We start from the raw sequence: 23144 nt of genomic DNA, 5'->3' as shown, positions 1-23144 counted from the left end.
CTTCGGCTGTAGATCCTCCTAGGGAGGCGGCGTTATCCTTTGGTCTCTCTGCTTCTCCCCTTATTCTGTCTGCCTCCTCTGTCCCTGTTCTCCCCAGGTCCCAGTCCATTATGCGGGTTCCTGCTCAGCCCTGGAGGGCCCTGGCGCCTCCTGTTCCGCCCTGGAGGGCCCCGGCGCCTCCTGCTCGGCCTCCGGCTCCACCCTGGGGGGCTCCCGCGCCTTCTGCTCCGTCTCCAACTCCGCCCTGGAGGGCTCTGGCGCCTCCGGCTCCGCCCTGGAGGGCTCTGGCGCCTCCGGCTCCGCCCTGGAGGGCTCCTGCACCTCCGGCTCCGCCCTGGAGGGCTACTGCACCTCCTGCTCTGCCTCCGGCTCCACCCTGGAGGGCTACTGCGCCTCCTGCTCTGCCTCCGGCTCTGCCCTGGAGGGTTCCTGCACCTCCTGCTCCGCCCTGGAGGGCTTATGCTCTGCCTCCTGCTCCGCCCTGGAGGGCTTATGCTCTGCCTCCGGCTCCGCCCTGGAGGGCTCCTGCCCTTCCTGCTCCGCCTCCGGCTCCGCTCTGGAGGGCTCCTGCGCCTCCTGCTCCGCATCCGGCTCCGCCCTGGAGGGCTCCGGCGCCTCCTGCTCTACCTCCGGCTCCGCCCTGGAGGGCTCCTGCGCCTCCTGCTCCACCATGGAGGGCTCCTGTGCCTCCTGCTCCGCCTCCGGCTCTGCCCTGGAAGGCTTCTTGCCTACCGGTTCTGCCTCAGTCTCCTGGCCCTCCCACCGCTCCCCAGGACTGTTTTGTTGTTGGAGCATCTGGAAGCCGCTCCTTGGGGGGGGGGGCTATGTCACGAATCTGGTCAATGTTCCGCGGTCCGCTCACCACCAGATGTCACTCTCACCCTATCATTACACGTTGACTGTTGTTCTGTACCCCGGACTACATTCCCCATCAGCCACTGATCACCTGCGTTCAATCAGCAGCTCTATAAAAGCCCCGGACTTTCCCCATGCAAACCACGGAGTATTGTTAGTGTTGTTGTGTTTTCCAGTGTTAGCGTTCCTAGTTTCCCTTGTTTGTTCTCTCGCCTGGTCATCTCGTTTTCTCCTGTCTCGCCGCCTGCCTTTTTGGACTATCGCTCGTTATAGGACTATTCGTTTGTCTCACCTCTGACACACCTATTCGCTGTTGTTTTGACCCTGCCTGTTTTCGACCATGTCTATGTCACGTCCCATTAATAAAAGTATGCATATGGATCCGCTCGCCTCTCGCCTCTCACTCTGTGTTACACACGCTTCATGTGTCTAGTATTGATTGTATAAGCCACATGGTTTCACTGGCCTTTTGGATCTGTTTGTGTGATTTAATAAAGACTTTTGCTATTTTGAACTCTTCATCGTCTTCATCTGACTCAAAGCGTGACAGAATACTAGACCCAAAGATGAAAAAGGATTGCTGCCATTAACGTGGCACCTCAAAGCTTGTCTGCTTGTCATGCCTGCCTCAGTCACCAGCAGGATCAGGAGAACAGTCTCTCGATGCCGCCCACAGCAGCGTCGCCGAACGCCAGTGGCCCCGTCAGCCACGACTGGAGAGGCTACAGCATTAGGAAGCGAGGAAAGCATGGTGGTATGATTGTAAAATTTAAACGTGCCATGGATGGCAGAGAATTTAGTGCAGTACTTCGCCAAGATTCAATGCTTGTGGATAGGAGGAGTGCTAGCCAAATAATCTGTCGGCATTTCATGACAGGCTTGTGTGGCTGTATTCACCCGATGGCCCAGCCTTTGTAAGGCAAACGGATTGGTCAAGCATCTGTATGAGAGGCATTGAGCTGTGGAATCATTGCTGCCTTTGTTGTGAGCTGCAAATGATGAAAGAAAATGCTACGATGCAAATGGCCTTACTTAACGTTCGCTCCGTTGGAAACAAATATTTTATACTCAACGATTTTATTATGAATAATAAGCTGGACTTTCTTTTCTTGTCGGAATCCTGGCTAAAGGTAGGAAATCTGACTCCGATGGCTGAACTTCTACCATTGGGCTATTCTTATTATAATTCCCCTCGGCCAACTGGTCGAGGAGGGGGCCTTATGTCTGTTTTTAAAGATGAAATCTCATGTCGTAGTCTCTGAACTTTTTTGAAGTCATTACTGACATTTCAGAAGGTCTCTAGAGATGCTAAATATAAGTATTTTTCGGATGTTATTACTTAACATGTAGATGAGCCTAAAGTTTTATTCGAGATAAATTCAGTTATTAATCCTAGGAAAATTAGGTATCTAGACTCTTCTATCCTGAACTGTGAAGATTTTTGAAAATTTTTAATGATAAAATTGTGGGTTTGCACTCTACAATATCGAATCTGCAGGTGCTCCCCTCTTCTGATCTGCCCGTGCCTTGTAGCACAGAATGGAGAGAATTCCATCAGATTACCCTTCCAGCCTTGGCGGATATTATTGTACATCTCAAACCTTCTTCATCTAAAAGTGATGTTATGTCACCACGTTTTTTTAAGCAGATCTTTGCTAGTGTAGGGTCTACGGTGTTGAACCTAATAAACAAATGCCTTTGCCAGAGCACTTTTCCAGCAGACTTTAAGCATGCCATAGTTCTCCCATTATTAAAGAGGCCAAATTTGCCAATAGAGGATCCTAATAATTTTAGACCGGTCTCAAATTTACCTTTTTTAGCTAAGGTCTTAGAAAAAGTTGTTTTTAAGCAACTACAGGCACATGTTACCATGAATTCAATTAGTGAGCCCTTCCAGTCCGGCTTTAAGCCCTTGCCATATCACCGAGACAGTGTTGGTCAAGGTGTTAAATGACATCTTTGTCTCACTGAACAATGGCAAAAATGCTATTTTAATTCTGCTTGACCTTAGCACAGCATTTGATATGGTGGACCATGAGATTTTAATAAACCGCTTAGAACACTGGGTTGGTTTAAAAGGCAATGTGCTTAAATGGTTTAAATGTTATCTCATGGATAGATCTTTTTCTGTTAGTTTTGGGGGCTGTAATTCTTCAAAATTATATCTTCCTTGGGGAGTTCCACAAGGGTCAATTCTGGCTCCAATTCGTTTCTCCCTTTATATGTTACCGTTGGGTGCTATTTTTCGGAAACATAAAGTTTCATTTAAGTGTTATGCTGATGATATGCAGATTTATTTCCCTGTGAGACAGTTAAATTCAAATTCACTTGGCCTTTACTAGCATGTTTATGCAATGTTAAGGGCTGGATGGCTGCAAATTTCTTGAAGCTTAACAAAAACAAAACTGAACTTATTGTGTTTGGACCTAGAAAGCATGAAGTGCTTCAGTGCTTAAATGCAACTTGTTTGACTGGATTTGTCAAATCTAGTGTAAAAAATCTGGGCTTTGTTCTGGATAGTGATTTAAAGCTGGACAGGCAAATTAATAATGTGCTTTTAGCTAAGACCAAACCATTTCTATCCAGTTCAGATTTTGAGAAAGCTATTACGGCCATTGTCTTTTTGTGAATGGATTACTGTAATTCCCTCTATTATAGTATTGATGTTCGAGCACTTATGCGTCTACAGAACATTCAAAACGCAGCAGCAAAAATGATCAAGTCTGAAAAGAAATATGAATCTGTGACTCCGCTATTAACTTCATTAAAGTGATTGCCAGTATGACTTAGAATAATTTATAAGATCCTGACACTTGTTTTTAAGGGCCTGCACAATTTAGCACCCGTGTATTTGTCCAGTATGGTGGACCCCCACTAGATCCGTGAGATCAGAAAGTCAACATCTGCTTTGCACTATTAGGACAAAATATAAACACAGAGGGGACAGAGCTTTTTCTCGAGCAGGTCCTAATCTGTGGAATGCTCTTCCTCTATCTATTCAATCTATCAAATCTTTACCCATGTTCAAAGCTGTGTTAAAACAACATCTGTTAAATACAAATAGGGAGCATTTTTAAATGGGTTATTATGTATGTGTGTTTAGTTTTAGTTTGCAAATGTGAAGCACTTTGGGGCAATGTGAGTTGTATTAAATTGTGCTATATAAATAAACTACACTAAACTACAGCACGTTACCACCTCGCTTCAGCCACAGCAGCACAGGTCCGTCTCTGTCAGTCATTAAATCTGCCCCAATTACAAAAATGAATAGTTCAGGAGTCACATAGAAGACAGGCTTCTTTTTAGACTAATACTTATACTACTGTTCAAATGTTTGGCATCTCTTCTACTCACCAAGGCTGCATTTATTTGATCAAAAATACAGAAGAACTTGTGAAATATTATTACAATGAAAAAGATCTGTTTTCTGTGTGAATATCTGCTAAAATGTAATTGATTGCTGTGATCAGAGCTGAATTTTCAGCATCATTACTCCAGTTTTCAGTATCACATGATCCTTTAGAAATCATCCTAATATGCTGATTTGCTGCTCAACAAACATTTCTGATAATGATCAATGTTGAAAACAGTTGTGATGCGCAATATTTTTGTGGAAGCTGTGATTCTTTTGTGATTCTTTTAGTTTTCAGGATTCTTTGTTGAATATAAAGTTCAGAAGAACAGCATTTATTTAAAACCAAAATCTTTTCTAACATTATAAATGCCTTTACTGACACTTTTGAACAATGATCATTAAATCATTACTGATTAAAGAATTAATTTGTTTTAATAAAATATATATATATATATATATATATATATATATACTCAAACATCTGTACGGTAGTGTATGAATGTTTCACATAATCATCAACCACACATTTAAAGAAAGAGATCACAAATGGAAAAGACTGCATAAAAAGACACATTTTCATGTCTCTGTCTTTAGTCAGGCTGGTCCTGTCCTTCCTGTACATTCATAAATAAGTCTATGAGACCCAGGTGTGAAATTTGCAGCACAGATCGACCCAATCCTCCAAATCACAGTAGCGTTCAACAGGTGATTTCACTCACAACTACACTCATGTTTACATTTATACACAGATTTTAAATGAGCCATTAATTCTTCACAGTTTGTGTGAAGTAAACATGCAGAAAGCAGTATGAGAATTTAATTTAAATTTAAACTTGGTAAATATGTCAAAATTAAAATGCAAAGGTTTGGAGTTTGTTTAGTTCCAGATACCACCGGTGCAAAAATACAACACCTGAAGCATATAGCTTACAACAGAACTACAGTAGAGAAATGATTGTCTGGGTCTGGTTTAACATCAGTCATCAAAGACTAACTGTGTGTTTTAATAGATCAGTGGTCTAATATGTGACTTTTGTGAAACGCTGAATCTAGACAAACATTAAGCTTCACCTCAGCTATGCTATAAAGAGACATTTGAGTATCACAATGACTTGGTTTGTATTCAGCTTTGTTGGCGGCCACCAACCAGAGAAATCTTACTTAAAATTATTTGGTAACTTACTATTAGGCTTATAATATTTACTACATTATATGGAAAAAATATTGGGACACACCTGTTAATTACTGAATTCAGGTGTTTCAATCAGACTCATTGCCACAGGTGTATAAAATCAAATCTAGTCATGCAGTCTGCATTTACAAACACTGAAAAAAGGTTGTTCTGAAGAGCTCAGTGAATTGAATCGTGGACTGTGATTGGATAATGCAATTTTTAAAATTGCATCCCTGCTAGTATTATTGGAAAGTGAAACATGTAGGAACACCAGCATCTCAGCCATGAAACATCATGTAAAGTCACAGAGCGGGTCAACAAGTGCTGAGGATCACGGAGAGTAAAAGTCGCCAATGCTCTGCTGATTCCAGAGCTCATTAATATCAGCACAAAAACAATGTGATAGAGCTTCATGTAATGGATAATAGTAAACCAAACATCAGGCCCTGACTTCACGAGTGCTTCACTAGGTGAATAATCAAAAACTCCCACAGAAACACTCCAAATTCTGGTTGAAAAACATGAATAGCAGAAGCTGTTATAGCTGTAAAGGGAGACAAACTCAATATTAACGTCTGTCTATTTTGAACGCAACATCATTAAAGTTCCTGCTGGTGTAAAGGTCAGGTGTCCCTATACTTTTGTCCATGTAGTGTGTCTTTCTTGACTTACTATGAAACTTAAACAATGACATTAATTTCAAAAAAAGTGAAATGCTTATTTGAGGCATCATTCCAAATGTGATGTTAATACTGTAGATGATTTTCATTTCATTTCAAGTTAAGCAGGGAAAAGTCACTTAGGACCAAAGATTCAGGTTTAATAACTAAACACACAAGGAACAACTCTGAAGATCTTGAATTCAATTGGTCCAGGAAAATAAGCCATCAGATGAAGGAGGAAGGTTGACTGAGTTGATTAGACAACACAGACAATACACACAATCCAAATCCTAACACTGACAAACAACAATGTCCTTCCTGAAAGAGATCAGCCCGTTGGTGAAGAAGCATTTTCTCTCGGAGAATGATGTTTTATCGAGACGTGCAGCACAGATCACAGCTGAAATACAACAGGTGCGGTATTACTGTGATAACAGTTTCTCAGCTTTTATTCTTTTATGGCATTAATATGGTACTTTGGTGCAAATTTATCCGACACAAAGTATAAATTAGGCAGATGGCAACATAAATAGATTGTGTGACATGCCCTCATTTTTGTAATTTTTTAGTGTTTGACTTTATGGGCATTTTTTTTTCACTTTTGCATCATACTGGAATTAAATAACCCACTGACTTCTATCCTGAATCTTATTTTTTAAGCAATAGTTTGATTTTGTGGTTACATGGGGCAATATATTGTACTTTTTATCTCAACTGATTTTAGGGTGAGAGAAGAAACTATAATGAGGTGCTTGATTTGTCTTCTGGGGATCTGCACAGAGGAGGAATAAAACCCATCACTTTTGTTCGTCAAGTGAGTAGAAGATTTATTCATGTCAGTTAGAAAACAGAAAAAATATTATTAAAAATGAAAAAAATTATTAATAATACATTATATTATTAACTAAATTAGTGATTTCCATCAAAACAAATAGAAGCAGAATTACATGGTCACTCAGCAGGACTCACACACACACTGGTCTTACTGTTTAAATGAGGATTTATTACACATTTATCCTAACATGTTATTTCACAGACAGACGTTCAGCTGCAGTATTAAAGAAGAGACTCTATAACATCTCACTGTTAATGATTTATCGTGCAGCTCCAAGAATCATGGGTAGAATCTCTTGTGAGTCTATTCTGATTCATCAACACAGTTTCACTAATGATTTATAAACCCAAAACCCAGGATAGAGCGGCTGAGTGAATGTGGTCTGGACTGTGTGGATGAGGCTCATTGTGTCAGAGACGCTGTAGAAGGACAGAGTTCCTGCACTGTGATCCACAAACACTCCTATTCTACTGCTGATGGACTTCACAGGGAGAACAGTCTGCTTGTTATTGTGTCTGAATGAGTAACTGAAGGTACAGCAGTACAAACTCCAGGAATGATCATTAGATCCAAACAGACACTCAATACCCCGTCCCTTCCTGCAGATTATCTTATATGACACTGATATAAACACATATCCACTCCACTGCAGCTCCCAGTAACAGCGTCCACACACACTCTCTCTACACAACACCTGATAAAAATAAAATCTGTCTGGATGATCAGGATATGACTGGACTGTGTCAGTGAATGTAATTACTCTGTTCCTCTCAGACAGACGGAGGTGTTTATTCACTGTGTTCAGATCAAGAGTGAGCTGATGGGAATCTGATGGAGATAAAACACATCAGAATCAGGAATTATGAATCTGTTTGATGTTTTCATGTAGCTGAACTCTTCATGTTCAGTGTATCATCAGTGTGTCAGTACAGATGAGCAGATATCCTGTGCAAATCATCATTTACATCATCAATTATAAAACTCTTCTTTCACCTTCTACAGGAAGAACATGAACACACTCAGTGAGTTTTTCTGCTTGTTTTCTTACTGACTTACATTGTAGGAAGTCGTTCCTGGTCCTGGGAACAATGTTGGTGAATGTGACTGTGGAAATCAACAGACATGAACAGTGTGATTCTCATGATCCTGCATCCATTCCTAACACATTTCTAATATGATGTTCTCCATGATATGAGATGATGATGGACTCGTTTCTGAAGCAGATGAATCTCCAGAACTTTACCTCTGTCTGAGATCTTCTTGAGCTCCTCTTTGCAGTAATCTTCCAGTTTGTTTCTCAGCTGATGAACAGATTCTCTCATGTTATCAGAAGAGAAGAGAAAAATTAAGGAATCATCATTTCCGTCTGTAGATTCAGGAGGTGCTGAGAGAGACTGGAAACTCTACAGAAAACAGAAATCAAAACTCATCAGCTCCACACTTCACCCAATAACCTGCACCAACATCAGATTTGACTTGACTGATCTTTAGTAACTCAGTCCAACACTTTCACAGCATCATCATCAAAGTCCACTATGATGGTGTTCTTCTAGATCTGTGTTACCTGCAGAAACTGGATGTGATCCTTTGTGTGTGAAAGCTGCTCCAGCTCAGCGTCTCTCCTCCTCAGATCATTGATCTCCTGCTTCAGTCACTCCAGTCGTCCTTCAGCTCGACTCACGGCTCGCTTTTCCTGATCTCTGATCAGCCGAATCAGCTCAGAGCGGCTTCTCTCAATGGAGCGGATGAGCTCAGTAAAGATCCTCTCACTGTCCTCCACTGCTGTCTGTGCAGAGCGCTGTTAGGACACACAGTGATTCAGGCTTCAGTGGAACTGAAAGAGACAAGAGAGTCTGAACTGAGACCGAGACAAACTTCTCTTCTTCTCCAGACTCACCTTATGAGACTCCACAGCCTCTCTCAGCTGCTGAAGATCTTTCTCTCTCTGCTGGATTCTCTGCTGGACCGTCTTCTGCGTCTCCTTCAGCTGCTTCTGCAGGACAAACAGATGATAGTGAATGACACAGAAAACTACTGACACTAAATCATCATGTGAACAGATTAATCCAGTAAATGTGTGTAATAAATTTCGCTTTCGCCAACCTAGGGACGCCAATTAAGGCAGTGAATTTAGCTTTCGCCAACCTAGGGAGGTGAAATACAGTAGTGATGGGTACTCATGTCACAGCTGACGTTATGATTCTTGGATCACGTGTCAATTAATGTGTGGTTATGAGTACATCACATAAGAAAGATTGGTGGGATCTCTAACTTGTAGAACCTCTTCTGTATTATCAACACAAGGAAGACACAAGTTGTAATAAAATAAATTTTATTAACAAGATAGACAAGAGTAATCAACAACTACTAAATGAATACCATGAATGAAGAAGGAATAAAGTGCATAAGATGCATAAAAAGCAAGTGATTATGTTGGATGTTGCTATGTCAGAGCTACGTTATCTGGAAAGATAAACTGTTGCTACTCTGAAACAAATAAGGTGGATAACCTTACTATGCATCAAACAAATACGTGTAAGATTTGTTATCAACTGCAATCAGCTATATAATACCTAATGTAACTTAGAAAATCATATAGTGATAATATACAACAATGCCAAGGTCTCTGGAAGAGGTTTGGAAGTGATATTTATGTTCGCTGCGGTTGAGTGAGCAGTCCGGTGGCGGTGACTTCTTCCACTGGTTGCGCTGGTGGCAGTACAGTGGGGAAAGGAGCAGGAATCCGTTTCGACAGCCTTGAAGATGAAGCGCTGTAGGATGCTGATCTCCTGGAGCACCAAGGGTCCTAAGATCTGGAACACGCAGATGTGGCCCTGGAGTAGGTGCCGAAGGTCCTTACCTTGGAACACGCAAGCAAATCTACCTGAAGTGAAGGTTTGCTCGCCGGAGCTTAACCTCGTTGCAAATGTCTGTGTGTCTTCTGCCTCTCCGGGCTAGAGACTCAGAACTTGGTCAATCCACTTTGTCTCTCTAGGATGGAGACTCAGGATGCTGCATCAGTTGTTGTCTCGCTGGACGAAGACTCTGAACGTAGATTATCTCTTTCCTCGCAGGCTAGAGGCTCAGAACATGGTCATATCTGTTGCTGCCTCAAAAGCTGGAGACTTGGACTTGGTATCTGTTGTTGTCTTACCTTTGCAGGCTAGAGGCTCAGAACTGGTTGATCTGTTAGTGTCTCTTGGAAGTGCCGGAGACTCAGAACGAAGGTTGTTCTGTTAGTGTCCTTTCTTTTACAAGACTCAGACTCAGAACATTGGTTGTCCTGTTGCAGTCTCTTCCCTTAACGGATGGCAGACTCAGAACTGGTGTGTTTCCTCGACCAGCCGCAGACTCAGAACGAAGGTGATCTGTTTCTGTCTCATCCCTTACAGAACTGAGACTCAGAACTGTGTATCCTGCTATAGTCCCTTCCCTCGCGCGTAGCAGACTCAGAAGAGGGAGTGTCTTTTGGAAGGGTACCTTTATCCCTTTCCGATGAGGAGGAGATTGCAATTTGGCGCTTCTCCATTTCCATGCTTTGATTAGCTGGTTCCATCAGAGTGGGGGACACGTGGTTGCCCACCCTTCTTTCCTCCTGTGGAATTTGTTTGCATAGTCCAAACACAAAGCTAGAAAAGTGTCACTAAAGTTTTAACGGTGCATTTATCACTTTCCAAACCATAACCAGAATGCATTTGGCAATGTTACGAACACATTAAGTCCAAACATGATGGGAAAAGATTGAACTGTCATGCATGCATTCATTTGTCCATTAACAGCTAAATTTGTGTAAGGTGTTGCACTACACATTGCTGTCACAAGGAATACTTATTTCTCTGAATAAGTATAAGATATGTGTGTTGTAGTATACATCAGTTTTATGGTTTGAAAACATAGTTATGAATGGATTTGGATGGGTCTCCATGATCTCTCTTAGTTTCACCCACTGCTGCTGCATCTGGAGGTCCTAAGGAATTTTTATGGTCGGTCACAGGCCAAACCCTTAGGAAAAGTCTCAAGGTGGGTGAAGGGCATAAACTGCATTTTGACCAATAAGAAGTTCCGTCCTTCCCGGGCTTTGCAACAAAGGTGGTCTTCTTGTGCTCTAAGAGGTGTCTGGCTGTTGTCCTGGCATCTTTATCTGATGCCGTTGGACAGTCTGTTTATGTTAGTTCACCAAGATCCAATCAAAATGTAGCAAACCTATGTCCAGTATTGTGGTCAGGGAGGGCCCCTGCTATAAACTGGGCCCTGGAATGTGCTGTCCACTACATGTGGGACTGATAACTAACGTCTGTATGTTAAAAGTCTAGCAGGGAGGATTGATCATTTACCACCATTGTTTCACACTGTAAGTGTAACTATCATAAAAGTGAACCTGACACTGATGTAGAGCTTCACACTGACCATGTTTCTGTGTTGTCTGTCACTGCATTTATTCTGCATTTTGATTGACAGATAACTGGTGAATAGTTCACTCCATTAGTTTTGTTGATTTATCAAGATCTTTTCTATAAAAGATTGTTTTTGATAAAGGTTTACAGTGTATTTTCAGCGAACAGTGAAACTCTTCTTGCAGCTGCTGTTCATTTCTGCTGTGGTGTGCAGTGTGAATGTGTAACGCAGACGCGGAGGCAGAGGTAGAATCCATGTGCGGTAGTTTATTCAAAACAGCGAAACACAAGTGAGCAGGGAATGGGTCGGTAACGGGAAGACAGTTCGCAGGCGTACAGAGCAAAAGGGAGTTCCAAGCCGCAGAGTGATAATAACAGGCAATGGGTCAGTAACGGGATGACAGTCCAACAGAGCAGCCAAAACAAAGGGGAAATCCAGAAGCGATAGTGAGGGAACGAAACAAGGAGGTCAAACCGTAATATCAGTCCAAAAGGCAAACAATCCGAGGGATAATCCGAATACTCGTGAGACAGAAACAAAGCAGAAACGGTAACAGGTAATCAGGCAGATAATGTGAATAAACGCTCGGTAAGGCAGATCAGACTGGCAATACTTCGCGAGGAAGGAACACCTGGATGGTGTCTAAATAGTCCAAAACAGGAAGTGTCGTAGAGGCAGCAGAGGGAGCGAACAGTCAGTATTCGGGTGAGGGCTCCCTCTGCTGGCGTGGCGTTACAGAATCCCCCTAGGAGCGACTCCTGGAGCTCGACGTGGGCGTCCCGTGGCCGTGGTGCAGGTCGGTCGGGTCTGGCTCGGTGAAACTCCTCGATGAGCGACGGGTCCAGGATGTCGCGGGCGGCCACCCACGATCTCTCCTCAGGTCCATACCCCTCCCAGTCCACCAAGTACTGGAGCTGACCCCCTCGACGGCGTGAGTCCAGTAACTCATGCACCTGATATGCGGAGGTTCCGTCGATATCCAATGGCGGTGGCGGTTCTGGGGCTTCATGGCCGGGGTCAGCCTCCGGGTGGACCGGTTTCAGGAGGGAGACATGGAAGGAGGGAGAGATACGATAATTAGTAGGAAGCTCTAATTGGTAGGTAACCTCGTTAATTCTACGTAGAATTTTAAAAGGTCCTACATACCTTGGGGAGAGCTTCCTACTGGGCAGCCGCAGGTTGATGTCCCGAGTTGAGAGCCAGACCCGTTGTCCAGGTTGGTAGGGAGGATGTGGGCGGCGTTTACGATTGGCCTGAATTTCCTGAGTCCTGATGGCCCGTTGGAGATGAACATGAGCGCTGTCCCACACCCTCTCACTACGCTGGATCCAGTCATCCACTGATGGGACTGAGGATGGTTCACCTGACCACGGGAACATCGGTGGTTGAAACCCCAGGACACACTGAAAGGGGGTAAGGCCTGTAGAGGAATGGGTTAGTGAGTTCTGGGCGTATTCAGCCCATGGGAGAAAGTCTGACCATCGGTGTTGTTCTCTATGGCAGTAGGTGCGAAGGTAACGTCCAATTTCCTGATTCAATCTTTCCACCTGTCCATTGGCCTGTGGGTGATAGCCTGAGGTTAAACTGACATTTATATCAAGTTGTTTGCAGAATTCCTTCCAAACCTGGGATGTGAATTGTGTGCCTCTATCACTCACAATATCTTCGGGGAGACCATAGATCCTGAACACATTGTGGAAGAGAGCGAGAGCGGTCTCCAAGGCAGTGGGTAATCCTTTTAAGGGTATGAGGCGGCATGACTTAGAGAAGCGATCAATGGTGACTAGAATTGTTGTAAATTCGTTGGACAGAGGAAGATCTGTGACAAAGTCAATGGACAGATGTGACCAAGGGCGTTGTGGGATGGGTAGGGGGTGGAGGAGACCAGAGGGTAGTTCTTTGGGAGTCTTAGATTGAGCGCATAAGGAGCAGGCTTTGACATATGTGGTTACATCTTTGGTTATTGAGGGCCACCAGAAGGAGTTTCGGACTAGTTGGAGGGTACGAGAGATGCCAGGGTGTCCAGAACTGAGTGAAGAGTGAACCCATTGTATGACGCGGTGTCGCAGAGCTTGAGGCACATAATGCTTGTTTGGGGGGCAGTTGGTGGGAGGCGGATTGTGTTGCTGCTCCCTCTGTATCTCCTCCATGATGTCCCAAGAAATGGGTGCAAGAATGACTGTGGGGGGAAGGATGGATTCAGATGATTGATGGTCAACCGGGAGATCGTGGCATCTTGAAAGAGCGTCCGCTTTACCGTTCTTGTTACCTGGTCTGTAGGTCACTGTGAATTGGAAGCGAGTAAAAAAGAGGGCCCACCGGGCTTGACGTGGGTTCAGACGTTTGGCTGCTTTGATGTATTCGAGGTTCTTATGATCGGTGATGACTTGAAAGGGGTGAGCGGCTCCCTCAAGCCAGTGCCTCCACTCCTCGATAGCTGCCTTCATGGATAGAAGTTCCTTGTTCCCTATATCATAGTTACGTTCGGCCGCAGTCAGTTTTCTGGAAAAGAATGCACAGGGATACAGCTTGCCTGGGTTGCCATGACGTTGGGAGAGAACGGCCCCTATACCACAGTCCGAAGTGTCCACTTCAACGATGAATGGGAGATTGGGGTCCGGATGTTTTAGAATGGGGGCTGATGTAAACCTTTCTTTGAGAGCTGCGAAGGCTTGGCTGGCTTGGGCAGTCCAGGTTAATTTGGAGGGTTTGCCCTTCAAGAGTGAGGTTAATGGGGCTGCCACCATACTGTAGTCACGGATAAACCGTCTATAGAAGTTCGCAAAAACCGAGGAACCTTTGTAGTTCTTTGACTGTGGATGGTTGTGGCCACTCCGTAACTGCTTGGACCTTAGCCATGTCCATTTTGACCCCTTGGTGACTAATGTGGTAGCCCAGGAAGGATGTTTGAGGTACGTGAAATTCACATTTCTCGGCCTTAACGTAGAGTTGATTCTTGAGGAGCCGTGTTAACACGGTTCTCACATGGTAAACGTGTTCCTCTGCAGACTTGGAGTAAATGAGAATATCATCAATGTAGGCGATAACGTACTTGTTAAGGAGGTCCCTGAAAATCTCGTTGATGAAGCATTGAAACACAGCTGGCGAGTTCGCTAACCCATAAGGCATAACCTGGTATTCATAGTGCCCCCTGGTGGTGAGGAAGGCTTCCCGGATACGAATGAGATTGTAGGCACTTCGTAAGTCCAGCTTGGTGTAGATTGTGGCCTCACGCAGTTGTTCCAGGGCCGGCGGCACTAGAGGAAGGGGGTAGCGAAATTTAACCGTGACGTTGTTGAGTCCTCGGTAATCTATACAGGGTCTCAATCCTCCATCCTTCTTTTCTACGAAGAAGAACCCTGCAGCGGCTGGAGAGGTGGATGGTCGAATAAATCCTGAGTCCAGTGCCTCAGTGATGTATTCCTCCATAGCTTGAGTCTCAGTTCTGGAAAGGGGGTAGACCTTGCTCTTGGGGGGCATAGGGTTGGGGAGCAGGTCTATGGCACAGTCCCAAGGTCTGTGTGGTGGTAACTGGGTGGCTTTGACTTTACTAAAAACATCAGATAAATCGTTATAACAGGAAGGGATCTTGACATTGTTAGTGGAGGCTGGGCTTTCTATGCTGGTGGTACCAAACAGTTGAGGTTTTATGTGGAAGCAGTTTTCGTGACAAAATTTTGACCAGCGAGTAAGCTCACCATGATACCAAGAAATGTCGGGGTCGTGAGTAGATAGCCAGGGGAATCCTAGGATGGCATCATGTTTGGGGGAGTCGACGATGTAGAATGTGATGGATTCTTGGTGGAGCAGGCCTACTTTGAGCGTGAGTGTTCTGGTTTGATGGGTAATTCCTTCTCCGATGAGGGTATCATTGATGGCTTTGATCTTTATAGGCGGCGTGCAGGTTTGAGTGGGAATTTGGTATTTTTCTACAATGGTCCGGTCGATGATGTTCAGCGCCGCTCCCGAATCTATCATGGCAGTCAGTTCAAGAGACAGAGTATCATTTTCAAGCAGAATGGGAATTGTTAAAGTACGATTGCATAATAAAGAAAGATGATTAATATTTACCCTGGAGCTGGCTTGTTGCTTTTGTGGACACCCGAGGCTGCGATGGCCGACGCCTCCACAGTAATAGCACAAGTTATTGATGCGCCGTCTCTCTCTCTGTTCTTCCGACAAACGTGAAACATTGAGCTGCATCGGTTCCTCCGGGGAAGCAGATGTGCCGGTTACTGAAACAGATGAGCCACGGAGACTACTTCTCACCATCTTGCGTTTAGGAGTCTGTCTCATGAGGTTATCAATCTTGACTGTGAGAGAGACGAAATCAGTGAACGACAGGTCCTCCCTGCGGCACGCGAGCTCGGTTTGTAAATCGGCATTGAGACTATGATAGAACATGGCGGTTAATGAGGTGTCGTTCCACCCACTTTGAGCTGCGAGAGTACGAAACTCGATAGCATGTTCAGCTGCAGTGCGATTCCCTTGCTTAAGGTTGATAATCTGTGTAGAAATATCCCTGCCCCCCGCGGGATATTCAAACACTTCGCGTAACTGCTCCAGAAAATAATCAACAGAATGCCGGATTTGAACATCGGAATCCCATACCGCTGACGCCCAATCGATTGCTCTACCAGAAAGCAAAGTCATCAGGAAAGCACATTTCTTCTCATTAGATTCGAATTTCTCCCCTTGATGATCGAAATAAAGTTTAACTTGGCGGACAAACCCCTTGCACATTTCAGCGGTGCCGTCGAATTTTTCAGGAAGAGCAAAGCTTACCGTCTTGGGCGTGGGAGGAGGAAGCGATCGGATGTATTGCGTGAGGTGTTCGTTCACTGATTGAAGTTTACCAAGTTGTTCTTGATAGTTTTTCAACATCTCACTCTGGTAAGCGAACGCCACTTGTAGATTCGCAACTTCCGCTGGATTCACGGTTGGCGAAGTATTCTGTAACGCAGACGCGGAGGCAGAGGTAGAATCCATGTGCGGTAGTTTATTCAAAACAGCGAAACACAAGTGAGCAGGGAATGGGTCGGTAACGGGAAGACAGTTTGCAGGCGTACAGAGCAAAAGGGAGATCCAAGCCGCAGAGTGATAATAACAGGCAATGGGTCAGTAACGGGATGACAGTCCAACAGAGCAGCCAAAACAAAGGGGAAATCCAGAAGCGATAGTGAGGGAACGAAACAAGGAGGTCAAACCGTAATATCAGTCCAAAAGGCAAACAATCCGAGGGATAATCCGAATACTCGTGAGACAGAAACAAAGCAGAAACGGTAACAGGTAATCAGGCAGATAATGTGAATAAACGCTCGGTAAGGCAGATCAGACTGGCAATACTTCGCGAGGAAGGAACACCTGGATGGCGTCTAAATAGTCCAAAACAGGAGGTGTCGTAGAGGCAGCAGAGGGAGCGAACAGTCAGTATTCGGGTGAGGGCTCCCTCTGCTGGCGTGGCGTTACAGAATGCTGTAAGCTGTTAATATGGGTGCCAATATAAACACATATGAAACGAGTGTCAGCAATATTTCATCAGTGTCTACTTTTCAATGCAGAGAGCATCGCGAAATCATCTGCAGTGAAATCCTTTGGTATCCAAGCTGTCGTCTGTCAGACTGGCCCTAAGTCCAGTTTTGAGAGAGTGATTAAAATATTCACAAAGGCCATTAGCCTGCCGGTGTAAGTGGAACGCTGTCGTTTGGTGAAGTTGCGCTCCAAGGATTTAAGCACACAACTTAATTGAACTTAACTGACATAAATTGACGACCACAAACTAAAGATATGTCAGATAGAATGCTGAAATATATAACCCATTATAATGGATTACCAAACCCATTGAAAAAGTGTTATGAATAAAACATTGTGTTCAGTTCAGTGCTGTTTTTATCACTGTGTCAAAAACAGAAGTAAAACTAATAAAAGTTGTGTATTGGTTGTGTATCAGTTACATAAAAAACAATATTGGTTGTTTTGTAATAATTTTATTTGCAGGTCCTTGCTGCCTGCTTGTATCCAGCGCTTTTGGAGGATGACAGTCTGCCATTAGATGTTAAACAAAGGACTGAAAATCTCCTTAGAGAATGCAATGGTGGAAGCGTAGGTGAGCTTTAGTCCCTGCACAGTAAATGTACTGCATTCCTTGCTGTTTCATACATTTAAACACCTTGCACTGTAACAATTGTTTTCATGTTATAACGACATCATTTCTGTCTGAAAGCTTAAAGTTGTGAGAGCTGAGCATTAAAGTGATCAGAAAAGTAACATTTGCACCACTTCAAATTTTACTGTCAAATGTTCAAACTTCAGTGCATCAAATGAGTTAAAGTTTTCAGTGTCAGTGGGTTGATTTATTTTACAGTGTGGACGGGTCTGTTCACATCAGTGCTGGGGAAGGTGCTTTTAAAAGTAATACACTATAATATTGTGTTACTCCCTAAAAAGTAACTATGGAAAGTAATGCGTACTGTTACATTTTCTCATCTAGGCTGGCCTGGCTTGTTGGTTTTATTATAAAAAAAAAAAAAATGAGTAACCCTCAGTCATTCTGGATTGCACAAAGAATAAGACTCATGATAAGAAAGATCTACACACTTATATTTATCTAAAGTAATTTTTCACTATTAGTATGTTTGAATTGGATCATCAAAGACATTTTCTTGTAAATGAAAAAGTAATGCATTACTTTACTAGTTACATGGAAAAGTAATCAGATTACATAACCCACGCTACTTGTAATGTGGTACCCCCAACACTTCAAATATTCATTAATGTATATAAATCGCTTGAGCTTAATGTTGAATTCTTTCATGTGCATGTGATTCATGTAGTGACAATCTCTTCAGGTTCATACACAGAGTCAAGTGGAATTGCCAAAATCAAACACTGCGTGTCCCAGTTCATTACAAGGAGAGATGGAGGAGTTCTTTCCTCACCCGACAACATCTTCATCCAGTCTGGCTCACTGATGTCTCTAATGGTTTAGTCAACAAATATCATTTATTGTCAGGCATTTTCCTGCTTTTAAAAACTGAAAAGCAAATGCATAAAGTTTCAGACAAATACTTTCCTTTAAAAATTTGTAATTGGACATAGTATGTGTCTTTATTCCAGACTGAGTTTTCTTTGTAGATTATGCTGAAGCTGCTGATTCGTAGCGAGGACTTGTGTCGAACTGGTGTGCTCATACCTGTACCCACATATGCTACATTTACTCTGGCTCTGGAGGAGCAGGGAGCCGCCATCATACCGTACCATCTGTGTGAGGAACAGGGCTGGACACTGCAGGTGGAGGAGCTTCACAGGGCACTACAAGAAGCTAGAAAGATCTGCAATCCAGTAGCACTTTATATCTGTAACCCAGGGAATCCAACAGGTACAGTAATAGATAATAATATCCATATTATTCTGAGAAATCTGTGCAGCTTCACTTGGCTAAAGCCAGTTTACATTCTTTATTCTGTCTAATAACAGACATGATACAGTACATTCTTCTCTTACCATTGTTACTATTCCTTCATCTCTTAAGAGTGCTGTAGTAATTCCAAGTTTAAAGACACCTGGTGCTGATCCTAATAACTTTGGTAATTTTCAACCAATTTCTAACTTACCATTTCTTTCAAAAACTATTGGAGAAGACTGCTGAAGCTCAGCCCCATGCTCACCTTTTGAATAATAATAATAATAATAATAATAATCTGTTTGAACTATGTCATACTATATCTGGTTTCCGTCCATTTTAGTGTGCTTGTTACGAACCCACTCCTGAACGTCAGTCTGTTTGACACCAGAGGTCGCTGTGACATTCACATCACACTGACTGTTACAGTACACCCCGGACTACATTCCCCATCAGCCATTGTCGGTATCACCTGTACCCAATCAGAGACACTATTCAAACCGCAGACTTCCTGTCAGTTATTGCCGAGTATTGGATTGCGTTTAACACTAGTTTGTGTGTTAGCAACTGTGCAGAGCCTTTAAATCTGTTTGTGCTTTCTAGTCTAGTCTAGTCTAGCCTTGTCTTGTTCCTTGTTATCCGTCTTGTTCCTTGTTATCCTTGTTATCCTTGTTATCCTTGTCAGACGCGAGGGTCCGCAGTCATCACTTTGTGAGTTTCTGGACTTTGCTTTGTTGTGTGTGGGCACTGTGGGGCTACATTCAAGATTATTTGGACATTTCAGAGTATTCTGATCTGCCGGACTGCATGCTGATAGACTTTTTCCTTGAGGGAATTAATCAGCCACTTAAGTCACGGCTCAGACGCGAGGGTCCGCAGTCATCACTTTGTGAGTTTCTGGACTTTGCTTTGTTGTGTGTGGGCACTGTGGGCGTCACAGAGGAGGAACGCGACAACGCGGTAATGGCGGCCGCGAAGTTAATCCACCACCATAAGCACCGGGACGTTCACGTTTGCCGATTGTTACTGTTATTGTGCGCCAAACCGCTCGTGAAATGGCAGCCGCACCGGAGTGCGCTCACGTAATGGCAGCAACAGCGGAGCGCGTTTAGAAGATGGCGGCGACAACGACACTCCATCATGTCACTGCTGCCACCCCAGTGTCATACAACTTCACAGCTGTGTTTCCTGAGTCAAGTCAAGTTGTTAATCTCAAGTCAAATCATGTCGCAGCTGTGCTTCCCGAGTCCAGTCAAGTTACAGCTGTTGTTCCGGTGTCAAGTCAAGTTACAGCTGTGTTTCCCATGTCAAGTCAGGTTAAAGCTGTATTTCCTGTGTCAAGTCAAGTCAGAGCTGCTCTTCCTAAGGCAAGTCAAGTTAAAGCTGTGTTTCCTGTGTCAAGTCAAGTCAGAGCTGCTCTTCCTAAGGCAAGTCAAGTTACAGCTGTTGTTCCAGTGTCAAGTCAAGTTACAGCTGCGTTTCCCATGTCAAGTCAGGTTAAAGCTGTGTTTTCTGTGTCAAGTCAGAGCTGCTCTTCCTAAGTCAAGTCAAATTACAGCAGTCGTTCCTGTGTCAAGTCAAGTTGGACCGCCCAGAGTCAAGTCACGTCTCGTCTGACCGCCCAGAGTCAAGTCCTGTCTCGTCTGACCGCCCAGACTCAGGTCACGTCTCGTCTGACCTCCCAGAGCCCCGTCACATCTCCTCTGTCTGTCCAGAGTCAAGTCAAGTCTCGTCCGACCTTCCAGGATCTCGTCACATCACGTCTGATTGTCCAGAGTCAAGTAAAGTCTCGTCTGACCTCCCAGGGCCTCGTTACATCATGTCTGCCAGTGTGATGGCGATCACCATTCTCAGTGTGTGGGCCGCACACTATGCTCCAGAGGTCTCGTCTGTTCACAAGTCTGCTCCAGAGGTCTCGTCTGTTCACAAGTCCGCTTCAGAGGTCTCGTCTGTCACCAAGTCTGCTCCAGAGGTCTCGTCTGTCACCAAGTCTGCTCCAGAGACCTCGTCTGTCACCAAGTCTGCTCCAGAGACCTCATCTGTCCACAAGTCTGTTTCTGAGGCCTCATCTGACCGAGTGTCTGTGCCAGTGCCCCCGGAGGTGGTAGTGCTGGTTGCAGAACCTCCTAAAGGGGTCGCGGATACCACCATTGAGACTCCAGAGGTGGCGGCTTTTGCTGCAGAGCCTCAGAATGTGGCAGCATCAACTGCGGCTTCCTCAACGGCGGTGATGCCCGCCGCAGTTTCCCCGGAGGTGGCGGCTGAGGCTGCGGAACCTCATAAAACGGGGATGTCTGTCCTAGCTCCCTGCACGGTGGTAGCGCCCAATCACCCTCACCTAACCAGTATACTCTCTGCCTGTCCTGTCAACGAACTCTCTGCTTCTCTCCTTGTCATTCTGTCTGCCTCTGGCTCTGTCACAAACCCACTCCTGAACGTCAGTCTGTTTGCCACCAGAGGTGGCTGTGACATTCACATCACACTGACTGTTACACTACACCCCGGACTACGTTCCCCATCAGCCATTGTGGGTATCACCTGTACCCAATCAGAGACACTATTTAAACCCCGGACTTCCTGTCAGTTATTGGATTGCGTTTAACACTAGTTTGTGTGTTAGCAACTGAGCGGAGCCTTTAAGTCTGTTCGTGCTTTCTAGTCTAGTCTAGTCTAGCCTTGTCTTGTTCCTAGTCATCCGAGTCTTGAACCTATGTATTGTTATATCGTCTTGTCTGTCTCGCTGCCTGCCTTTGAAACTCTCGCCTGTCTGGATTACTCTATTTCCTTGCCCTTCGGATAACGTTTGCCATGGATCGACCCTCACCTGTGTTATGGACTACTCTTTTGCCTTGCTGTCTATATACCTGTTAGCCATCGTCTGACCCTGCCTGCTTTGACCATGTCTTTGTCTCATTCTGTTAATAAAAGTTTGCAGTTGAATCCGCCCGCTTCTCGCTTCATCTCTCACTCCGTAACAGTGCTGAAACTGCAACAGTAATATTTACTAATGACCCATTGATGGGAACTAACTCTGGACTCTTAAAGGGGTCCTATTATCAGGGTTTCCACGGGTCTTAAAAATTTAAATGAATTACATTTACATTTATTCATTTAGCAGACGCTTTTATCCAAAGCGACTTACAGGTGGGGAATACATCAAGCGATTTGTCATAAAGAGTCAAAACGCCCTACGAAGTGCTCAAATTACCATATAACAGGCATTTTTCAAATAAGTACAAGCTAGAAAGGGAAAAGAATAGAAAAAAGGAATTTTTTTTTTTAAGTCAAACAGTGTCGAAAGAGATGGGTTTTCAGCCGTCGCTTGAAAGTTGTTAGGGAGTTGTCATTCCGGATAGCGGTGGGAAGATCATTCCACCAGCCAGGAACGGTGTAAGAGAATGTTCTAGAAAGTGATTTTGTGCCTCTTTGTGATGGTACAATGAGGCGTCGCTCACTGGCTTTTACATGTTCATACTCCAGCTAGAGCACTGAGGTCATCCAATCAGGTGCTCCTTGATGTTCCAAGAGCAAGGTTAAAAAATAAAGGTGACCGAGCTTTTTCAGTGGTGGCACCAAATTTGTGGAATAGTTTACCTGTACACATAAGAACTGCTCAGACTGTTGGAACTTTTAAGTCGTTGCTTAAGACCCATCTGTATTCTTTAGCTTTTATTTTGAGTTGAGTTGAGACATCGTGACTTTTATAATTGTATTTGGCTAGTTTATGTGTGAGTGCCGGACATTGTTAAGCACTTTGGTCAACCACGGTTGTTGTTAAATGTGCTATATAAATAAAATTGAACTGAACTGAACTGAACTGGCAGATCTCAGAGTTCTGGAGGGAGTGTAGATTAGTAGCAGTGAGTGGAGGTAGGCGGGCGCCGAGCCTGTGGCTGTTCTATATGCAAGCATCAGTGTCTTGAATTTGATGCGAGCTGCAATTGGGAGCCAGTGCAGGGTGATAAAGAGAGGTGTGACATGGGCCCTTTTGGGCTCGTTGAAGACCAGTCGTGCTGCTGCATTCTAAATCATTTGTAGAGGTTTGATTGTGCATAAGGGAAGACCGGCTAAAAGAGCATTGCAGTAGTCCAGCCTGGAGATGACCAGGGCCTGGACAAGAAGTTGTGTGGCCTGCTCTGTTAGAAAGGGCCTGATCTTTCTAATGTTGTGTAGGGCAAACCTGCAAGATCAAGCAGTTTTAGCAATGTGGTCTTTGAAAGTCAGCTGGTCATCAAAGATAACACCAAGATTTCTGGCAGAACTTGATGGGGTAATTTTTAATGTACCTAAATTGATGGTGAAATCATGCTGTAGAGTCGGAGTGGCAGGGAAGACAAGGAGCTCAGTCTTTGCCAGGTTGAGCTGTAGATGATGTTCTTTCATCCACTCCGAGATGTCCGCCAAGCAGCCTGAGATCCGTGCAGCTACTGTTGGATCATCTAGTTGAAATGAAAGATAGATCTGTG

At 44.2% G+C, this 23144-nt stretch overlaps 2 protein-coding genes across 5 annotated transcripts in view; one reads left to right on the top strand and one right to left on the bottom strand.

Annotated features, from left to right (window-relative positions):
• Positions 1 to 6267: 6267 nt before the first annotated feature.
• Positions 6268 to 23144, top strand: part of LOC127173342 (alanine aminotransferase 2-like) — a 76905-nt gene continuing 60028 nt past the window's right edge. For 2 of the 3 annotated variants that reach the window (XM_051123183.1, XM_051123168.1), the window contains exons 1-5: positions 6269 to 6460; positions 6771 to 6860; positions 17274 to 17382; positions 18125 to 18258; positions 18411 to 18654. In XM_051123183.1, coding sequence (XP_050979140.1) covers positions 6356 to 6460; positions 6771 to 6860; positions 17274 to 17382; positions 18125 to 18258; positions 18411 to 18654 — 682 coding nt within the window. In that variant the 5' untranslated portion in view covers positions 6269 to 6355. Of the gene's footprint in view, positions 6461 to 6770; positions 6861 to 17273; positions 17383 to 18124; positions 18259 to 18410; positions 18655 to 23144 lie in introns of all 3 variants that reach the window. The other variant, XM_051123175.1, reaches the window with a different exon arrangement.
• The window catches only part of LOC127173276 (tripartite motif-containing protein 16-like), a 100611-nt gene continuing 84660 nt past the window's right edge, over positions 7194 to 23144 (bottom strand). Inside the window, exons 4-6 of one of the 2 annotated variants that reach the window (XM_051123045.1) lie at positions 8125 to 8284; positions 7938 to 7985; positions 7194 to 7709 (exon numbers count right to left, since the gene is read on the bottom strand). In XM_051123045.1, coding sequence (XP_050979002.1) covers positions 7198 to 7709; positions 7938 to 7985; positions 8125 to 8284 — 720 coding nt within the window. In that variant the 3' untranslated portion in view covers positions 7194 to 7197. The remainder of the gene's footprint in view (positions 7710 to 7937; positions 7986 to 8124; positions 8285 to 23144) is intronic. The other variant, XM_051123052.1, reaches the window with a different exon arrangement.

Source organism: Labeo rohita, chromosome 2, assembly GCF_022985175.1.
Source record: "Labeo rohita strain BAU-BD-2019 chromosome 2, IGBB_LRoh.1.0, whole genome shotgun sequence".
Taxonomy (NCBI): domain Eukaryota; kingdom Metazoa; phylum Chordata; class Actinopteri; order Cypriniformes; family Cyprinidae; genus Labeo; species Labeo rohita.
Note: the sequence above shows the minus strand (reverse complement) of the source record. Positions and strands in the feature narration are given on the sequence as shown.